Below are 18544 nucleotides of genomic sequence, written 5' to 3'. Positions count from 1 at the left end.
TTGTAGAAACAGAGTGGTTTAATGCATCTTTCCCATATGCTGGTCATCATTGTGGCAGTGACTGTCTATCCTGGGAGTGATTGCCTATTCTGGGAGTGACTGCTTATTCTTCAGTTTGATTTGGTTTGATTTGATTTATTATTGTTACATAGAAAGGGGCGGCACAGTGGCACAGCAGTTAGCACAGCTGTCTCACAGAGCCAGGGACCTGGGTTCGATTCCCGGCTTGGGTCATTGTCTGTGTGGAGTTTGCAAGTTCTCCCCATGTCTGTGTGGGTTTCCTCCGGGTGCTCTGGTTTCTCCCACAGTCCAAAAGATGTGCAGGGTTAGGTTAATTGGCCATTCTAAATTGCCACTTAGTGTCAGGGGGACAAGCAGGGTAAATACATGGGGGCTACAGAGATAGGTGCTGGGTGGGATTTTGGTCAGTGCAGACTCGATGGGCCGAATGGCCTCCTTCTGCACTGTAGAGATTCTGTTTTATTCTATATATTAGTATACAGTGAAAAGTATTGTTTCTTGTGTGCTATACCGACAAAGTATACTGTTCATAGAGAAGGAAATGAGAGAATGCAGAATGTAGTGTTACGGTCATAGCTAGGATGTAGAGAAAGATCAACTTAATGCAAGGTAGCTCCATTCAAAAATCTGATGGCAGCAGGGAAGAAGCTGTTCTTGACCCAGTTGATATGTGACCTCAGACTTTTGTATCTTTTACCCAACCCAAGATGGTGGAAGAGAGAATGTTTAGGGTGAGTGAGAATCTTGATTATGCTAGCTGCTTTTCCAAGGCAGAGTCAACGGATGGGAGGCTAGTTTGCGTGAGGGACTGGGATTCCTTCATGACCTTTTGTAGTTTCTTGCAGTCTTGCACAGAGTAGGAGCCATACCAAGTTGCGATACATCCCGAAAAAATGCTTTCTATGGTGCATCTGTAAAAGTTGGTGAGAGTTGTAGCAGACATGCCAAATTTTCTTAGCCTCCTGATGGGGTAGAGGCATTGGTGGACTTTCTTAACTTCTGGGAGTGACTGTCTATTCTGATAGTGACTCCTTTCTGATAAAGTGCGATAGTCTGAGAGATGTGATCACTCAAGTAGCTGAGACTTGTAGATGGCCTTCCCAGCTGCAGTCTGAATGGAGGTCTCCAAACGAACTATGGGGGAAGAGAAGGCTTTGTGGTATTAACACTGGATTATTAATCCAGAAACTGAGCTAATGTTCTGGGGACCTGGGTTTGAATCCTGCCACGGCAGATGATGGAATTTGGATTCAATAAAAATTATCTGAAGATTGAGAATCTACTGATGACTGTGAAACTATTGTTGATTGTCAGCAAAACCCATCTGGTTCACTAATGTCCTTTCGGAAAGGAAACCTGCCATCCTCACCCGATCTGGCCTCCTAACTCCAGAGCCACAAAAATGTGGTTGATTCTCACTGCCCTTGGGCAACGAAGGATAGGCAATAAATGCTGGCCAGCCAATGATGTCCATGTACCACAAATGAATTTAAAAAACTGCAGTAGACTGCAATAACTCTTGACTGTCACATATCACCTGAAAGTGGACCTTTCTACCACCTGTCTACTCTCTACTGTGCCGAACCTGCACATCTTTCGAGAGTGGGAGGAAACCAGAGCACCCGGAGGAAACCCACGCAGAAACGGGGAGAATGTGCAAACTCCACACAGACAATCATCGAAGGCCAGAATCGAACCTGGGTCCCTGGCACTGTGAGGCAGCAGTGTGAACTACTGTGCCACCATGCCTGCCAAATTAGTTTTTTTTTGTTATTTTTAATACACTTATCTAATTTGACTGGACAAATGTGAGGTAATGCATTTTGGAAGGTCAAATACAGGTGGGAAATATACAGTAAATGGCAGAACGCTTCGATAAGCAGAGGGATCTGGGTGTACAGGTACATAGGTCACTGAAAGTGGCCACACAGGTGGAGAAGGTAGTCAAGAAAGCATGTGGCATGCTTGCCTTCATTGGCTGGGGCATTGCCCCTTATTGTTAGGGGGATTATGAGGGTAAATATATGGGGTCACAGGGATAGGACCTGGATGGGATTGATGGGTCAAATGGCCTCCCTCTGCATTGTAGAGATTCTATGACAATGGTGACCTGAGACAATATGATTTCTATATATATATATTGTATTATATTATATTATTATATATATGTATATACTACATGCATTGGCCATGTTAAATTCTCCCTCAGTGTACCTGAGCAGGCGCTGGAGTGTGGCGACTAGGGGATTTTCCAGGTAACCTCACTGCAGTGTTAATGTTAGCCTACTTGTGACACGAATAAATAAACTTTAAGCTTTAATTTCACTTGTTATTAACTTAAATATTGCGATTTAGAAATTCCGTTTTTAATGCAGGATTTAATGATTCTCTCTTCAAATAGCATTTCTTGTTGGATGCTGACCCAACACAGAATAAGATAAAGCACTTAAAGGGTTACAGGCAGACGCCTGGCTGTGAGGAATACTTGATGTGCAAATGGAGTGTGTATGTACGTATACACAGCATTTAAATAAGCATTTCTGTGTCCTTTGATTTATCACTTACAGTGGTCAGAAATACAAAAGCGGCACAATGGACAAATGCAGGCAGGCATTGGTCATTTTCGACCATTGTGTTTGCTGACTTGCTTCAAAAATGGTTTCCTGTAACAACCCTTAAGTAACAATGAGGCCCCAGAGTAAAAGTCCTTAACCCTGTTTGTCCTTGCCAGACGGTGGGACAGACAGGCTGACAAGTGCAGTGGGTTAATATCCAACGTATAAGATTTAATAAGAAAACAGAAGCAATCCGAGAGCATTTGGAATAGGTGCAGAATAACTCTGGGCTTTGATGTTTGAATGTACATCGTTCCCATTCTTTTAATATCAGATTCCAGTGTTACAGCTCAACCTAACTGTCCAGCCATTAATATCAATATTGCACTGTGGATACAGAATATCTGCTTTAACTAAGTGACCAATATTAAAATGTAAGCCAAAAATAATGGGTTTCTGCCACTCACAGTGCAACGGATTGTTGCGAATGTAGGCCAGTGAAGCGTCTTGGCTTCAGAAGCAGCTGATTCTTATTGGCTGCTCGCGGAACCCGTGACATACTGTTTGACCTATTTCTATAAAGGTGCCTCAGGGGCTATGCATAGATGGGCTGTGCTGCGATTCTAATTTTAATTACATATTAAAGAGGTATGGTACATATTTTTTAAAAAACTGCATTGATTTCCTGGTCTCACCTTAAAAATTCAAGATGATACCCTTCCCAGGAAGGCTGTGGGGAGCCCATAACTTTGGCCGATTAGAAATGTTGCCTTTGAATTTTAAATAATGACCAACGTTCAGGCCATTGCACCTGAGAAAGGCAGGGGTGGACATTGAAACTGTATACTCCTTGTTAGTGTGATACTAAACACAAAGCTGTTAGGTGATTAACCTTTGCGTGTCTTTTCACTGCTTTGAAGGCTGCACAACAGCGGGAAGCTGCTAGATGTCTTCTACCGCTTGCACAGCTCCGAGGAGAGATTCCTTGTACCCTTGGACTTGGAGATGTCAAATCAAGAGCTGAACTATCTGGTAAAAAAGACGGAGCAATGGCGAGGGATCAATGGCGAGAGGAGGAAGGTGAGTGGGCATACCAGTGAGAATCAGTCTAGTTAATTGAAATGCAATGATAGAGTGGACCCTCCATCAAAGGAGAAAGCCTTCCAACACCCTCCCCCCATTCATTAATAACTCAGGACCTCTCAAGTGTGCTAATCCAGATGTTAAGCAGGATCTGCTACTTCACAAATGCACCTCCAGAGATTAACACCCATTGATATGACCACAAAACAACTCCGCTGGTGTAACTACACAGAACATCCAGCTACAAGAGGTCAACTTTGAAGCCAATGGCTATTCGTCCTTCCACCCATCTTATTGACGGTCCTAGCTAAGATCTGCCAGCCAGCTTTCAAGTCAGCTTTCAAAGTGGGGCCCTTGTCGGGGGCAGCGCCTGCCACCACACATTGAAAACGCACCCCACTCACTGATATGACAGCAGCCAGGCCCACTGCAAATTATGAAGTCAGTGGCCCCACTGAAGTGGATGTTGGAGAAGAATGTGGGCAGGATTGCTGGAAGTGAGCACTTGTTTGCTCAACTGTCGTTGACTTTGATGGAATGTTCTTGGCTAACCCTCCCTGCCACTAAGCCTGAACAATAAGAATTCTCGCAACACCAGGTTGAAGTCCAACAGGTTTATTTGGAATCACGAGTTTTCAGAGAGTTGCCCCTTCATCATGTAATTGGAGTAGCGCTCCGAAAGCTCATGACTCCAAATAAACATGTTGGACTTAAACCTGGTGTTGTGAGACTTCTTACTGTGTCCACCCCAATCCAACACCGCCATCTCCACAATAAGGCCTGAAGTCAGTGGATCCAGCATCACGTGATCTTTGTCTCAGGAAGGAAGTACAGTGAAATGTTAGCAGCCCAAATTCCACCACCTTGCATTATCCACAGCAATTCTGGGAAGTCTAACACCGCCCCCCCCCCCTCCCCCACCCCCCCCTGCAACCAACCACCCCCACCCGCCACCCCAAACCCTGCCTCTCTGATACTCAAAAACATAGATAATGGGAGCGGACAAAGATAGCACTGCTGGAAAAATATTCAAGAAGTTAATTACATTTTAATTAGGTAATCATGCAGTGCCACTTCAGTGACAAACACGTTCGAAATAAATTCCTCCGATTGAAGTTTTAATCAAGATTTATAATTCTTTTAATGTTTCCTACGTTGCAACAGTGGCTGCAGTTCAAAAGTACTTCATTGGTTGTAAAGCACTTTTGGATGACCTGAGGTCATGGAGAGCCACATAAATGTCATGGCTTCCTTGGTAGAGTGGAAGTAATTTCAAATTGTGTGTTACTGGTAACAGAGAGCACGGTTTTATCCCATAATTTTGCAAAGGAATCTAGATTACCTTCTGCTTTTAAGAGTAAGAGAATTGTGAATCCTAAATTCAAAAGGAGACCAGTCATTTCACAATGCCCTGTTCACTGATCGCTCCTCATCAGAGTTCACCATTCAAATGCTTTTTTTCTGTTGTTGCGCTAATTTTACCGCCACAGGAATCGGAGCAGGAGAGGGGCGGACAATGGGAAGGCCCGTTGATGTCTGGTGGGATTATATAGCTTCGGGATGAGCGAAGCTGTAAAATCCCACCCAGGAAGCTTGTTTTTGTCAATTGCTGATTCAATGTCACAATGTTATTGCATTTTTTTTCTTTGTGACACAGACGGTGCATCCTTTCCAAAGTTCAGTGTGATGTCACCCAAGTTTCTAGTCTGGCGTTGCAATATAATACACAGTACCCCATTAAAGCCTCTGATCAAACCAGAACAATGCCCCGCAGAGAAATAACTGACTTACAACCAGATATATAAATTACGATAACAAATTAAAGTTTGCTCAGAACTTGAACTTTGCAAGAGGGATGAAAGCAACATTGAATTCTGGAAACGTGATAGCCACTATGTTTGTCTGTGTTTATCCTTCATTTATTGGGTGTGGTTTGAACTTTGCAAAATTTTGCCAAGAACTTGTATTGGAAATGTGTATGCAGAATGCATGTTTCATTCTATGTGGCTGAGGAGATCTTGTGGCTGTAATTTAACTATTTGAAATTAGTGACATGTGCAAGAACCATTTGATAAGTACAAGCTCGCATGCTAAGATTGCGTTTAAACACCGTTAAATTTTAATTATGTGAAGTATCAAAATTGTCACAGTCGAAAAAGTTACCCAATTTAATATCCACACATTCGGTGACCATATGTCTTAAAGCCTGCATCATAATCCCTGTTAACTTTATATGCTGATGAATTAATACAGTGTGTCTGAATTAGTGGATAGTAATAATCACCTAATAATAATCTCGGACCTCCATTAATAACTCTGTTCTTTATTTGTTGGCGGAATGAGCTAAGTAATTTGCTTTCCCAATCATCCCTTTTCTTCCTTAACAAATAGTGTTCCCCCATCACCACTCTGGTCTGTCAGACCGCAATGTGATATCTTCTTCAAGGCAACGTGCTGCTGCTGCTTTTTTTTTTGCTGCTGCCTCGCTGCATAATAGTACTATTCTTTCCATATGCCAGTGACTTTCCATGTGCGTTATTTTCAGTCAGAGTGAGCTGTGAATATTACAAGGTGCCTCTGCAACTGGCAGGTTTCAAGAGGGGAGCCTTTACCAATCTGATCTCATCATTTGATATGACATGTGCTGATTTAGCAGAGAAAATATCTCCCCTTGAAGGTGGATGGCATTAAATGGAGGAAAATGCACTGGAGGATGTTAAAAGCAAGATTAGAATTCAAAGTGAAATAAAAGAACAAAATGCATATTTTTTTTCAAAAGGGTGCTTCTGAAGTGATTTGGAAGCTATTAGTGGCTGCATTTTGCACAGAAATAAGTTATGCATTAAATGATTCAAGTAGCTTGTTAGCAGCTAGTTGATTCCTTGTGTTATTTCTATAGCTGCAGTGCTTTTTAACTCCCAGAATATTAAGATTTCCTGTCACCCTGACAATAAACTGGCTAATAAATTGCAGATGTCCATGTGGAAAATATCAGAGCATGTAGCAAGATTCAAAATGCACTTTGATGCATGGGAGATACACGCAACCAGAGACTTTAAAGCTGGTTGCTGTGCTGTGTCTGCCCATATATTAAGCAACTGAGGAGCGCACTCAGTGTGCCCGAATGCTAATGGGCCTGCCTAGGAGTATATTTTTGCGTGTCCCTCACCTGAGTTGCTGGATGGCACACCTCAATATGCCATGAGGCATGGATTATTATAGAACAAGAGGAAGTTAATAGGCTGTAAGTGCACTTTCAATTGATAGTAGTAAGACATCAATGCTAACATAGAACAGTGTGTTGCCCATTTTGGCCCCTTTCTCTTGCATAACAGAGGTTGTTTGGCTGTGTTTTAAGTTTATTTATTGGTGTCGCAAATAAGCTTACATTAACACTGCAATGAAGTTACTGTGAAAATCCCCTAGCTGCCGCACTCCGGTGCCTGTTCGGGTACACTGAGGGAGAATTTAGCATGGCCAATGCTCCCAACCAGCACGTCTTTGGCACTGTGAGAGGAAACCCACGCAGACACGGAGAGAATGTGCAGACTCCGCACAGACAGTGACCAGAAACGGGAATCAAAACCGACTCCCTGGTCTGTGAGGCAGCGGTGCTAACCACTGTGCCGCCATGAGAAGCCTTTTGATAGAAATGGACTGAACAAGAAGGGTGGACGAAGACAACTACTTAAAAAAAGAGACCTTGCAAATTACTGATGGCCTCTGTAAAATCTGTGAGGAAAAGAAGAAAGTTGTCCAACAGTTAGGCGAGTAATCTGTCCATCCGGACACATTTAATAATGAATTTATAGTTACACGTTTAAGAGTGACTCCATTTTGATTGTATGTAGACCTGTAAGCCTACATTCGAATTAAACTAGTGTCAGGATTGGAGCAGCTTTAATGTATTATAGCATTTTATTTTAAGAAACAGAATGAAACACATTAAAGCCAAGCCATAGTCTTTAACTTTGCCAAGATTCCCTGGGCTGATGGTATATCCTCTCCCAAAGCTGAATACATGGTGTACACAGGTTTCTGACAGGAGAAGTGCAAGAAGCAAAAAGATGTCCTCGGACATTTGATCTCATCCACTCGGCTCAAATGGAGGGGTAGAGATTATAAAGGCAGGTATCTTTTTTTTCAGCGCCTAATATTGTTTGGAAATTTTTGTTTAGTATATTTTGAGGATGCTACCATCTCACGGTCAGACAATAAATGCAATCCTGTGGCAGTAAGCCCTCTCCTAAAAGCTGCTTTGCTTGCCATATGCTGAAGAGGTGCATGGCCCATTGCCATAGAATCCCTACAGTGCAGAAGGAGGCCATTCAGTCCATTGAGTCTGCACCCATAACAATCCCACCCTGTAACCCCGTATTTTTACCTTCCTAATCCCCCGAACACTAAGGGACAATTTAATATGGCCAATAACCTTAACCCACACATCTTCGGACTCTTGGAGGAAACCAGAGCACTTGGGGGAAACCCACGTAGATGTGGGGAGAATCTGCAGATTCTACGCAGATAGTGACCCAAGACCGGGAATCAAAGCTGAACCCTGACGCTGTGAGGCAGCAGTGCTAACCACTGTGCCACCGTGCTGCTTTACTTGGGCTTCAATTTGCAGCTAGCAGGCTGCTAAAATATATTAGAATTTAAATACTTCTGGCACGATGATGGAAATGCAATTTTATTTCGCTCCAGTCTTTTTTCTCTTGCGAGGTTGAGAGATGGCATTGTTCCTTTGGTCACAAAGCGTTGTGCCTTCTCACACGTAATTGCTTGAGCCAATTTTTTTTATTGTGCCGGGGATAAGGTCACTTTCCCCAGTCAAACAAGTCATCTTCCCATTAAACTAATTTGCCTACATGCAAATTTTGTCATTTTTACCTCATTAACTATTTATCATGGAATAAAAAAAATTTATATTCATGAAGGAGAGGCTTGCAGCTTGATGGAGCTGGAACTAATATTTTGCAACTGTAATGATTTTTGCATCCTTAATTAGGTAGAATAAGGTTGATATGATTAGGTCAAGATGTGGTATTTTTCATTAAAAATACATTTCAGACACTGTATTCATAATATGTCCTTGCAATTAAAATAAAGCAGCAAATGTGATTCATGTTACGTTCCTTGATTAATGCCAGGACGGGGAAACTGTATCTTTTTTTTAGTTCACAGCCAGAGGTAGAAGCCTCAGTGCAATACAGGTGTAGTGTGATATGTTTTGTCTCAGGTAAAGTGTACCAATCAATCCAACTTCATAATGAACGCATTAATTATTTAAAAGCAGCCATGCAGATGGATCTAATTAATTGTCTCACATCATCTTTTGTGATTATTGGCCCTGTAAAAATGGGGCGGGGGGTGGGGGGGGAGTAAGGAATTGCGGGGGGGGTGGTGGTTGGGGAATGGTGTGGAAACGCAATTTGTTAAATTGTATGAGACTTGCGTGGACCGTACTTCAGAATATTCGGACAGTGATGGAAAAGCTGTGCGGTTATCTGCAATTTTTTTGTAGTAATTCATATGAAGCTTTGCTGACATGTGTTAATAGCACTTGATTGCCCTCAAGTGTTTTCCACAGCAGAAGCCTGGAAGTGCCGCATCAAACTTTGTTCAGACAAACTGCTTTGTTTTCTCTCCACATCCAAGATAATTTGCGACCACGGGCAAACATTCAAAACTCCAAGGTGGTTTGCAGCCACCTTTTTTTTTGGGCTAATCTGCCATTGGTTAGATGGCATACATTGGCTTCCGTCTCAAGAGCAACCATAGAATCACACAGTGCAGAAGAGACCCTTTGGCCCATCAAGCCTGCACCGACACACTAGAAACACCTCAACTCTCATCTAATCCTACCTGCCAGCACTTGACCCATAGCTCTAATGTTAAGATGTGCCAAGGGCTCATTCAGATACTTTTTAAAGGATGTTGGTGCAGGTTCGATGGGCTGAATGGCCTTCAGCACTGTAGGCATTCTATGATTCCATGTGAGGCAACTGGCTTCTACCATCGTCCCAGGCAACACATTCCAGACCATCGCCACCCTCTGGGTAAAAAAGTTTTTTCTCAAATCCCCTCTAAATCTGCCCCTTACCTTGAACCTATGCCCCCTTGTGACTGATCCTTCAACTAAGGAGAACGGCTGCTCTGTCCATGTCTCTCATAATCTTGTATACCACGATCAGGTCGCCCCTCAGTCTTCTCTGCTCCGACAAAAACAACCCCTACCCAATCACTCTTCATAACTTAAATGTCCCTTCCTAGGCCGCATCCTGGGTGAAGCTCCTCTGCACCTACCCCAGTGCAATCACATCTATCTGATAATGCAGTGACCAGAACTACACACAGTACTCTGACTGTGGCCTCATCAAAGTTCGACAAAACTCCAACATGACTTCCCTGCTTTTATAATCTCATGGCTCTTGCCTTTCCAATGCGAGCAATCCTTCTACATTGTCCTGAATTGGCAGTGTGCTCATACCCCTCCCATTCCGCATCATCAGCCTCTCACAGAATCTTGTCGATTCGCATTGTTTTCTTGCCAGATTGTTTTTTAGATGCCATGGAAACAAGAAAATAACTATGTTATCCTGGCATTTTTAAAGTTTATTTATTGGTGTCATAAGTAGGCTTACATTAGCACTGCAAAGACGTTACTATGAAAATGTCCCAGTTGCCACACTCCGGCGCTTGTTTGGGCACACTGAGGGAGAATTTAGCATGGCCAATGCACCTAACCGGCATGTCCTACAGACTGTAGGGGGAAACTGAAGTACCTGGAGGAAACCCACGCAAACATGGGGAGATTGTGCAAACTCCACACAGCCAGCGATGCAAGCTGGGAATCGAACACGTGGCGCTATGAGACAGCAATGCTAACCACTGTGCCACCGTACCACGCAGCCCACTATTTCAGGTGGATTGTTTGTTTTAAGAAGAGCCAAATTCTCCCCTTCAGTGGAAACCATGACCCAAATTTTCCAACTGTTCACTCTAGCCAGATTTTCCCATCCTGCTGCAGTGAATGAAATTTGCCACATTCTCCGCCATCACTGCAGCGGGAGCGTGGGGACAGTGAGCGGTAAGATTGTCCCCATTTTGAATTCAAAATAATGCAATGGAACACTGTGAGATTGGCTGTATCTGGGTGGCACAGTGACACAGTAGTTAGCACTGCTACCTCACAGCGCCAGGGCCCAGGTTCAATTCCAGCCTTGGGTCACTGTCTGTGTGGAGTTTGCACGTTCTCCCAGTGTCTGCACGGGTTTCCTCCAGGTACTCTGGCTTCCTCTCACAGTCCAAAGATTAGTGGGGTTGCAGCGATAGGGCCTGGATGGGATTGTTGTTGGTGGAAGCTTGTGGGGGCCAAAAGGCCTCCTTCTGCAGTGTAGGGATTCTATGATTCTTAACACAGGTACGAATTCAAAGCATTTTTATTGTTGGAACTGACCAGGAAGTTTAAATAAATAATAAACCAAGTAGTTTGGTGTTTAATGTTATCTTTATAAATGCGAGAGTTCCTCAAGCAAATCTGTAAACACCCTCTGGCTGTACTTTTATCTGAAGCTTCAGACTCAAAAGTGCCAATATTTTGCACACAATTATAGCTTAGCCGTCTGGTTAAACCAGTCAACATGGAGTAATGAGAGTCACAAAGCTTTTTTCACCTACATAGCCAGTTCCCACTCGCTCTTTATCACAATGTTGTTGGGGGAGAGGGGGCGGGCAGAGGTGATGAGGGGGCGCAAGGCAGAGCAGTTTACAGGGCAGATAGCTATGTGCCTTGCTGTCACAAAGACATGTCCAGTTTTCGGAGTGACTTGGGTGGAGCGAGACAAAAGACAGATTGAGCAATGTGATCACAAGGGCTCCAGACTCAGAATGAAGTGCAAAGCAATGTGCTTTTTAAAAAAAAATCAAATGAACCAAGGCTTAAACTTCACAAATAGTGGCAGACATGATTTTTTTAAGCAGGATATAGGATGATCCAAGTATGGGACGGCGTGGTGGCACAGTGGTTAGCACTGCTGCCTCACAGCGCCAGGGACCCAGGTTTGATTCCAGCCTTGGGTCACTGTCTGTGTGGACTTCGTATGTTCTTCCTGTGTCTGCATAAGTTTCCTCCCATGGTCCAAAGATGTGCAGGTTAGTGGATTGGACATGCTAAATTGCCCTTAGTGTCAGGGGAACTGGCAGGATAAATACGGGGATAGGGCCTGAGTGGAATTGTTGTTGGTACAGATGCGATGGGTTAAATGGCCTCCTTCTGCATTGTGGGGATTCTATGATTCTATCCCACTGCAGAGCATGTAATGCCTCATTTCCAACTCAAATTATATCTGCAAAATACATTTCTTTTCCTTTCTTTTGGATTTTTATCTCACCAGTTTTAATTCTGTGCAGTGCCCTGATTGTGTGTTATAAAATGCAGCACAAAATGCCCTTCTGGGTAACATTGCCTGGTGGATCAGTGCGCTGGAATTCTATTTTCTCTTCTGCGTTCCTTATTTTTTGATCAACAGGCTTCAAGTGAATGCTTATTTTTAACAGGAAATAATGAACCATGAGGACCAGCAGCTGAACAGACTTCCAAATGTGTTAAATTGAAATATACAATATTGGTGCCTAGTGATGCCTGTCTAAATATCTACTGGTTGTCCCCGAATGGCATTGTCATTCTCACAATACGGGAGCAGAATCTCCTCGCTGCGCTTTCGCTCTCCAAACCATTAGGTCTGTTTGACTGTGCTTTATTTGAACAGAGTGCCTGTCCTCTTTGGGGGGAGAAAAAATGTTTCCCTCACTAGCTCATTGGCTTATGCTCGCAACCTTATATTTTAAACTGAGCAGCAATCCCTGAAAGGAACATTATCCAAAAGGAGTGAGCTCCCTGCCTATTGACAATGTGCGGCAATAGGCCTCACTATTTCATGACTTTATTAGAACTGATTTGATTTAATTCAATTTGATTTATTATTGTCACACATTTTGGTATACAGTGAAAAGTATTGTTTCTTGCTGTTCATAGAATACTTGGGTGGCATGGTGGCACAGTGGTTAGCACTGCTGCCTCACAGAGCCAGGGACGCAGGCTTGATTCCAGTCTGGGTTGCTGTCTGTGTGGAGTCTCCCCATGTCTGCGTAGAGTTCCTCCAGGTGCTCCGGTTTCCACCCACAGTCCGAAAGACGCGCTGGTTAGGTGCATTGACCATGCTAAACTCGCCCTCAATGTACCCGCACAGGTGCTGGAGTGTGGCAGCGAGGGGGTTTTCACAGTAGCTTTATTTCAGCGTTAATGTAAGCCTACTTGCGACACTAATAAATAAACTTTAAAATATAGGGGAGATGGAAATTAGAGGGTGCAGAATTAGTGCTGCTAGGGTGTAGAGAAAGGTCAACTTAACGTGAAGTGGGTCCATTCATAAGTCTGGCAGTGGCAAAGAAGAAGCTGTTCTTGAGACGGTGACCTTAGACTTTTGTATCATTTTCCCGACGGGAGAAAGTGAAAGAGAGAATGTCCTGGGTGCAGCGCAAAAGTGGACATGGGGGAATTGGGGGTTGCGGGGTGGGTGGGGGTGAATAGTGGGGATTCCAGTCTTGCTTGCGGAGTACATGTTTATTCCCCCCCACCCCCCCCCCCGCAAAGTACATTAGAGGAGGCTGACAGGGGTCAAAATCAGGGGAGGGGGTAGGGTGGGGGGGGGATGTTGGATTAATTGCAGATTCTGAGGTGGGTGAAGTCTGCTGTCCATTATGACGGGCCAGACCGCTCTGTTACAATGACACGTAAATAACCTATTCTGTCCCCCACCCATGGAAATTCAAATGCACCTGTCAAATTGATGAAGCACTCGCCCAGAGGGAAGCATTGTTTACATTTTCACTCGACTCTTCTGAAAAGTGAGATCCTAATTATTTTTTTCCCTGGGAAATTAATGCCGGGTGTGATTGAAGTGCTAAAAAAAAGCTGTGAACGTCATCCATAAATGGCGATAAATGTATTGCAGGTTTTTTTTTGTGTTTTAATGAGACCTGTAATGTTTACACTGTAGACTCATTACTTTCTTAATGTGCAGCCGTTAGTTCATTGACTACAATGAGAAAGGTTGAAGCAAAGCTGACAAGTGTTGTGCCTTTGTGTAAAGTAGATGAATAGAGAAAAGCACATGCATAAACTCATATGCATACATATATTGAACCATGTTTGCTACATATGCCCACATGCACATGGCTGTACAGTACCTATGTGCACTCTCATGTACAAAAACGCATGTGCAAAACATGTATAAATTATGCATGTGTGTTCATAGATATAAATAATACAATGCAGTTTGATTTTTGGTACTCCAAGATTTTGAAAGGGCGATATATCAACAACAAAAGAGGACTTCTCTCTGGAAGTATCAGAATCCTTTAATTTCCCCCTTGTCTTTCCATCAAATTCAGTTGTCTTCTAAAATTTCATCTTCTCATCCATCACCAATACTTAGAACAGGTCAGGGGAATTTCCACCACGTCGAGACGTTAGACCTGAGTCCAATGCATCTGTCTCAAAGATATTTTTATTCCGTTCAGCTTCCAGAACAGAGTCGTCACTGAATTCATTATCAGATAACTTATTGGAATGGCAGCTCTTCATTGTTACCCTCCAGAGAATGTCTTTGGCTCTCAGTATTGCGTCTTGCAAGAGCCCCTGATGAATGAGCAGCACGGTTATGGGATCACCGTTAGAGGTTTTATAATGGTGGATCTCCTGTGGGATTGTTCCTAGCACTGCTGCCTCACAGCACCCTCAGACCCAGGTTCGATTCCAGTCTCGGCTAAGTGTCTATGGGGAGTTTGCACGTTCTCTCTGTGCCTGCGTTTGTTTCCTCTGGGTACTCCGGTTTCCTCCCACAGTCTAAAGATGTGCAAGTTAGATTGATTGGCCATGCTAAATTGCCCCTTAGTGTCCCAAGATGTGTAGGTTAGGTGGATTGGCCTTGCTAAATTGCTGCTTAATGTTCCAAGATGTGCAGGTTAGGTTGATTGGCCATGGTAAATTGAACATAAGAACATAAGAAATAGGAGCAGGAGTAGGCCATCTAGCCCTTTGAGCCTGCCCCGCCATTCAATAAGATCATGGCTGATCTGAAAGTGGTTCAGTTCCACTTACCCGCCTGCTCCCCATAACCCTCAATTCCCTTATTGATCAGAAATCCATCTACCTGTGACTTAAACACATTTAACGAGGTAGCCTCCACTGCTTCAATGGGCAGTGCCATCTGAGAGAAGAAGTTCCTCCTCAACTCTGTTCTAAATTGACTTCCCCTTATTTTGAGGCTGTGCCCTCTAGTTCTTGTTTCCTTTCTAAGTGGAAATAATCTCTCTGCCTCTACCCCGTCTAGCCCCTTCATTATCTTATATGTCTCTATAAGATCCCCCCTCAGCCTTTTAAACTCCAATGAGTGAAGGCCCAATCTACTTAATCTCTCCTCAGAAGCTAACCCCCTCATCTCCGGTATCAACCTGGTGAACCTTCTCTGTACTCCCTCCAAGGCCAATATATCCTTTCGCAAATAAGGGGACCAAAATTGCACACAGTACTCCAGTTGCGGCCTCACCAGTACCTTGTACAATTGCAGCAAGACCTCCCTGCTTTTATACTCCAACCCCCTCGCGATAAAGGCCAACATTCCATTTTCCTTTTTGATCACCTGCTGCACCTGCAAACTGACTTTTTGCAATTCATGCACAAGGACCCCCACGTCCTTCTGCACCGTAGCATGTTGTAATTTTTCACCATTTAAATAATAGTCCATTTTACTATTATTCTTTCCAAAGTGGATAAGCTCACACTTGCCAATGTTATACTCCATCTGCCAGATCCTCGCCCACTCACTTAGCCTATCCGAATCTCTCTGCAGACTTTCCGCATCCTCCACGCACTTCGCTTTCCCACTCATCTTTGTGTCATCAGCAAACTTTGTTACCCTACACACGGTCCCCTGTGCTTTCTGATTATACATCTAAATGGCCTGACTTCATAACATTTTGTTTTGTTTAAGTTTATTTATTAGTGTCACAAGTAGGCTTACATTAACATCGCAGTGAAGTCACTGTGAAAATCCCCCAGTTGCCACACTCCAGCACCTGTTTGGGTCAATGCGCCCACCCAGCACGCCTTTCAAGGAGAAAACCGGAGCACCCAGAGGAAACCCATGCAGACACGGGGAAAAATTGCAGACTCCACACAGTCACCCGAGGCCGGAATTGAACCAGGGTCCCTGGCACTGTGAGACGGCAATGCTGTGTGATTCAGGATGACAGCATGTGGTTTGCTTTGATTTGATTTGGTTTATTATTGTCACATGTATTAACATGCAGTGAAAAGTATTGTTTCTTGAGCACTGATCAGACAAAGCATACCGTTCATAGAGAAGGGAAGGAGAGGATGCAGAATATGGCGTTACAGTCATAGCTAGGGTGTAGAGAAGAATCACCTTTATATAAGGTAGGTCCATTCAAAAGTCTGATGGCAGCAGGGAAAATGATGTTCTTGAGTTGATTGGTACATGATTCAGACTTTTGTATCTTTTTCCTGATGGGAGAAGGTGATAGATAAGATAGAAGCAGGGAAGTTGCTTCCACTGGCGGGTGAAACTAGAACTCGGGGGCATAGCCTCAAAATGAGGGGGAGCAGATTTAGGACTGAGTTGAGGAGGAGCTTCTTCACACAAAGGGTTGTGAATCTGTGGAATTCCCTGCCCAGTGAAACAGTTGAGGCGGCCTCGTTGAATGTTTTTAAGGCAAGGGTAGATACGTTTTTGAACAGTGAAGGAATTAAAGGTTATGAGGAGCGGGCGGGTAAGTGGAGCTGAGTCCACAAAAAGATCAGCCAGGATCTTATTGAATGCAGAGCAGGCTCGAGGGGCCAGATGGCCTATTCCCACTCCTAGTTCTTATGTTCTTATGAAAGAGAAAATGTCTGAGGTACATTTATATGTAGCATTATGCATATCTAGTCACTAAACGATTATGAAGCTTGATGCTTAGTCTTTTGGCGGTTTAACATATGGTGGCTGATTGTCAGAGGACAGTAGATTAAATAATCTGCTGAGCTGGGAGAGTCAAACCCCTGACCAGTTGCGTTGGGACTGTTGACAACTGCTTGAAATGGAAAGATTAACTCTCTTTTTGCAAAGAGAAAGGCCCTTTATTCAAAACTTCCTACCCAATAATTGGGAATGTAAAGGGATAATGCACATTTTATTGATATGAATAGATTTGTCTGCATGGTTCCAATATTTCGGCTTGCATTTCAGTGGTCAGATTGCACTGAGATTCCATATTAAGCCCAATGCATTTTCTTCACGGTCTATCTACTGTGAAAACAAAATAAAGAATTGGTTACAGTCCATTAATGTTACCCTTTTGTTTTATGTTTTACTCTCATTCAGTTCCCGCAACATCCCTCAATTTCATAAGGATGGAAATAAGACAAAGCTTTTGATTTGAACATCAGACACATGTCCTTATTTGCCTCCCCTTCAATTGTCAGGATAATTTAACATTAGCTCTTTAATACCCACATTTGTTCTTTATTTAAGTATAGATTCTCTTCTGAATTTACAAAACTGTTATGGCTCATCTTTCCATAGACCATCATAAAATTTATCACTTCCACTTATTTAAGTCCCAACAATCATTATGTAATGCTGCCAGCTGCTGATTAAGTAGAAGGTGTAATAGTTACTGATTTCTTTTTACCATTGATTAGTAATAAATCATAACAAATTCAATAAATATTCAGATAATTTGCTTTTGGCTAGTTTCTTTTCTGTAATTTTACTAAGCTGATAGTTATGATTAGGTGATTACTACAATTTGAATATCTTTATTTTTGTGTGTATATTTATGTTTTAGACTCTCTGTTGTTATCTGCTACTTGAGTGAGTAAGTGAATGAGTGGGTGAGTGAATGGGTAAGTGAGTGAGGAAGTGGTTGAATAATTGAATGAGTGGTTGAGAGAATGATTGTGTGAGTGAGTGATCGAGTGGCTGAGTGACTGAATGGTGAGTGAATGAGTAAATGGGTAAGTGAGTGAATAGTTGAGTGAGAGATTGAGTGAGTGACTGAGTTAGTAAGCGAGCGGGTGGGAGAATGAGTGGATGAGTGAGTGAGTGAGTGAATGAGTGAGAATGAGAGTGAGTGGGCGCGTGGCTGGTTGATGAGTGGGTGAGTAGATGGTCAGTTTGGGGACTGAGAGGTATCAGGGCAGTGGTGGGTAGTTGGATTGGAGGTGAGTGGGTGGTTGGCCCACATTGGGGTAGTTTGGTTGGAGGGAGTGGCTGGTCTGATCAGGGAGGAAGGGGGTGGGGGTGGGGGGTGGTGGTGGAGTGGGGGGGGTGCAACTGTGGTGGCTGTCTGATAAGTGGAGTGGGCACTCATCTGATCAGGTGAGTGAGTACTTGGATTGGTAACATGTGACTGGGTTGTTAATGGTTGTGCTGTTATTTTCTCATTGTATTTATTCATTCATGGGGATGCTACGCCAGCATTTATTGTCAATCCCTGATTTCCATTGAGGGGGTGGTCTTGAGGTGCCATATTGAACTGCTGCAGTCCATGTGGTGTAGGTACACCCACAGTGCTGTTAGGGAGGGAGTCCCAAAATTTTGACTCCGGGACAGAGCTATCATTTCAAATTAGGATGGTGTGGGATTTGAAGGGGGACTTTCAGTTGATTGTGTTCTCAGGCATCTGCTGCCCTTGTTCTTTGAGGTGGCAGAGGGGCGGATTTGAAAGGTGCTCTCTCAGGAAACTTGTTGAATTGCTGCAGTGCATCTTGTAGATGGTACACACTGCTGCTATTGTGTCGGTGCTAGAGGGAATGA

General features: G+C 43.4%; 1 protein-coding gene across 1 annotated transcript in view; it reads left to right on the top strand.

Annotated features, from left to right (window-relative positions):
* Positions 1 to 18544, top strand: part of ofcc1 (orofacial cleft 1 candidate 1) — a 213192-nt gene that overhangs the window by 171978 nt on the left and 22670 nt on the right. Inside the window, exons 16-18 of the mRNA XM_080193522.1 lie at positions 3497 to 3656; positions 6205 to 6209; positions 13252 to 13308. Coding sequence (XP_080049648.1) covers positions 3497 to 3656; positions 6205 to 6209; positions 13252 to 13308 — 222 coding nt within the window. The remainder of the gene's footprint in view (positions 1 to 3496; positions 3657 to 6204; positions 6210 to 13251; positions 13309 to 18544) is intronic.

The sequence above is a fragment of the Carcharhinus amblyrhynchos genome, chromosome 8 (genome assembly GCF_965287045.1).
Source record: "Carcharhinus amblyrhynchos chromosome 8, sCarAmb.v2.hapA, whole genome shotgun sequence".
Taxonomy (NCBI): domain Eukaryota; kingdom Metazoa; phylum Chordata; class Chondrichthyes; order Carcharhiniformes; family Carcharhinidae; genus Carcharhinus; species Carcharhinus amblyrhynchos.
This window is presented reverse-complemented; position numbering and strand designations above follow the sequence as displayed.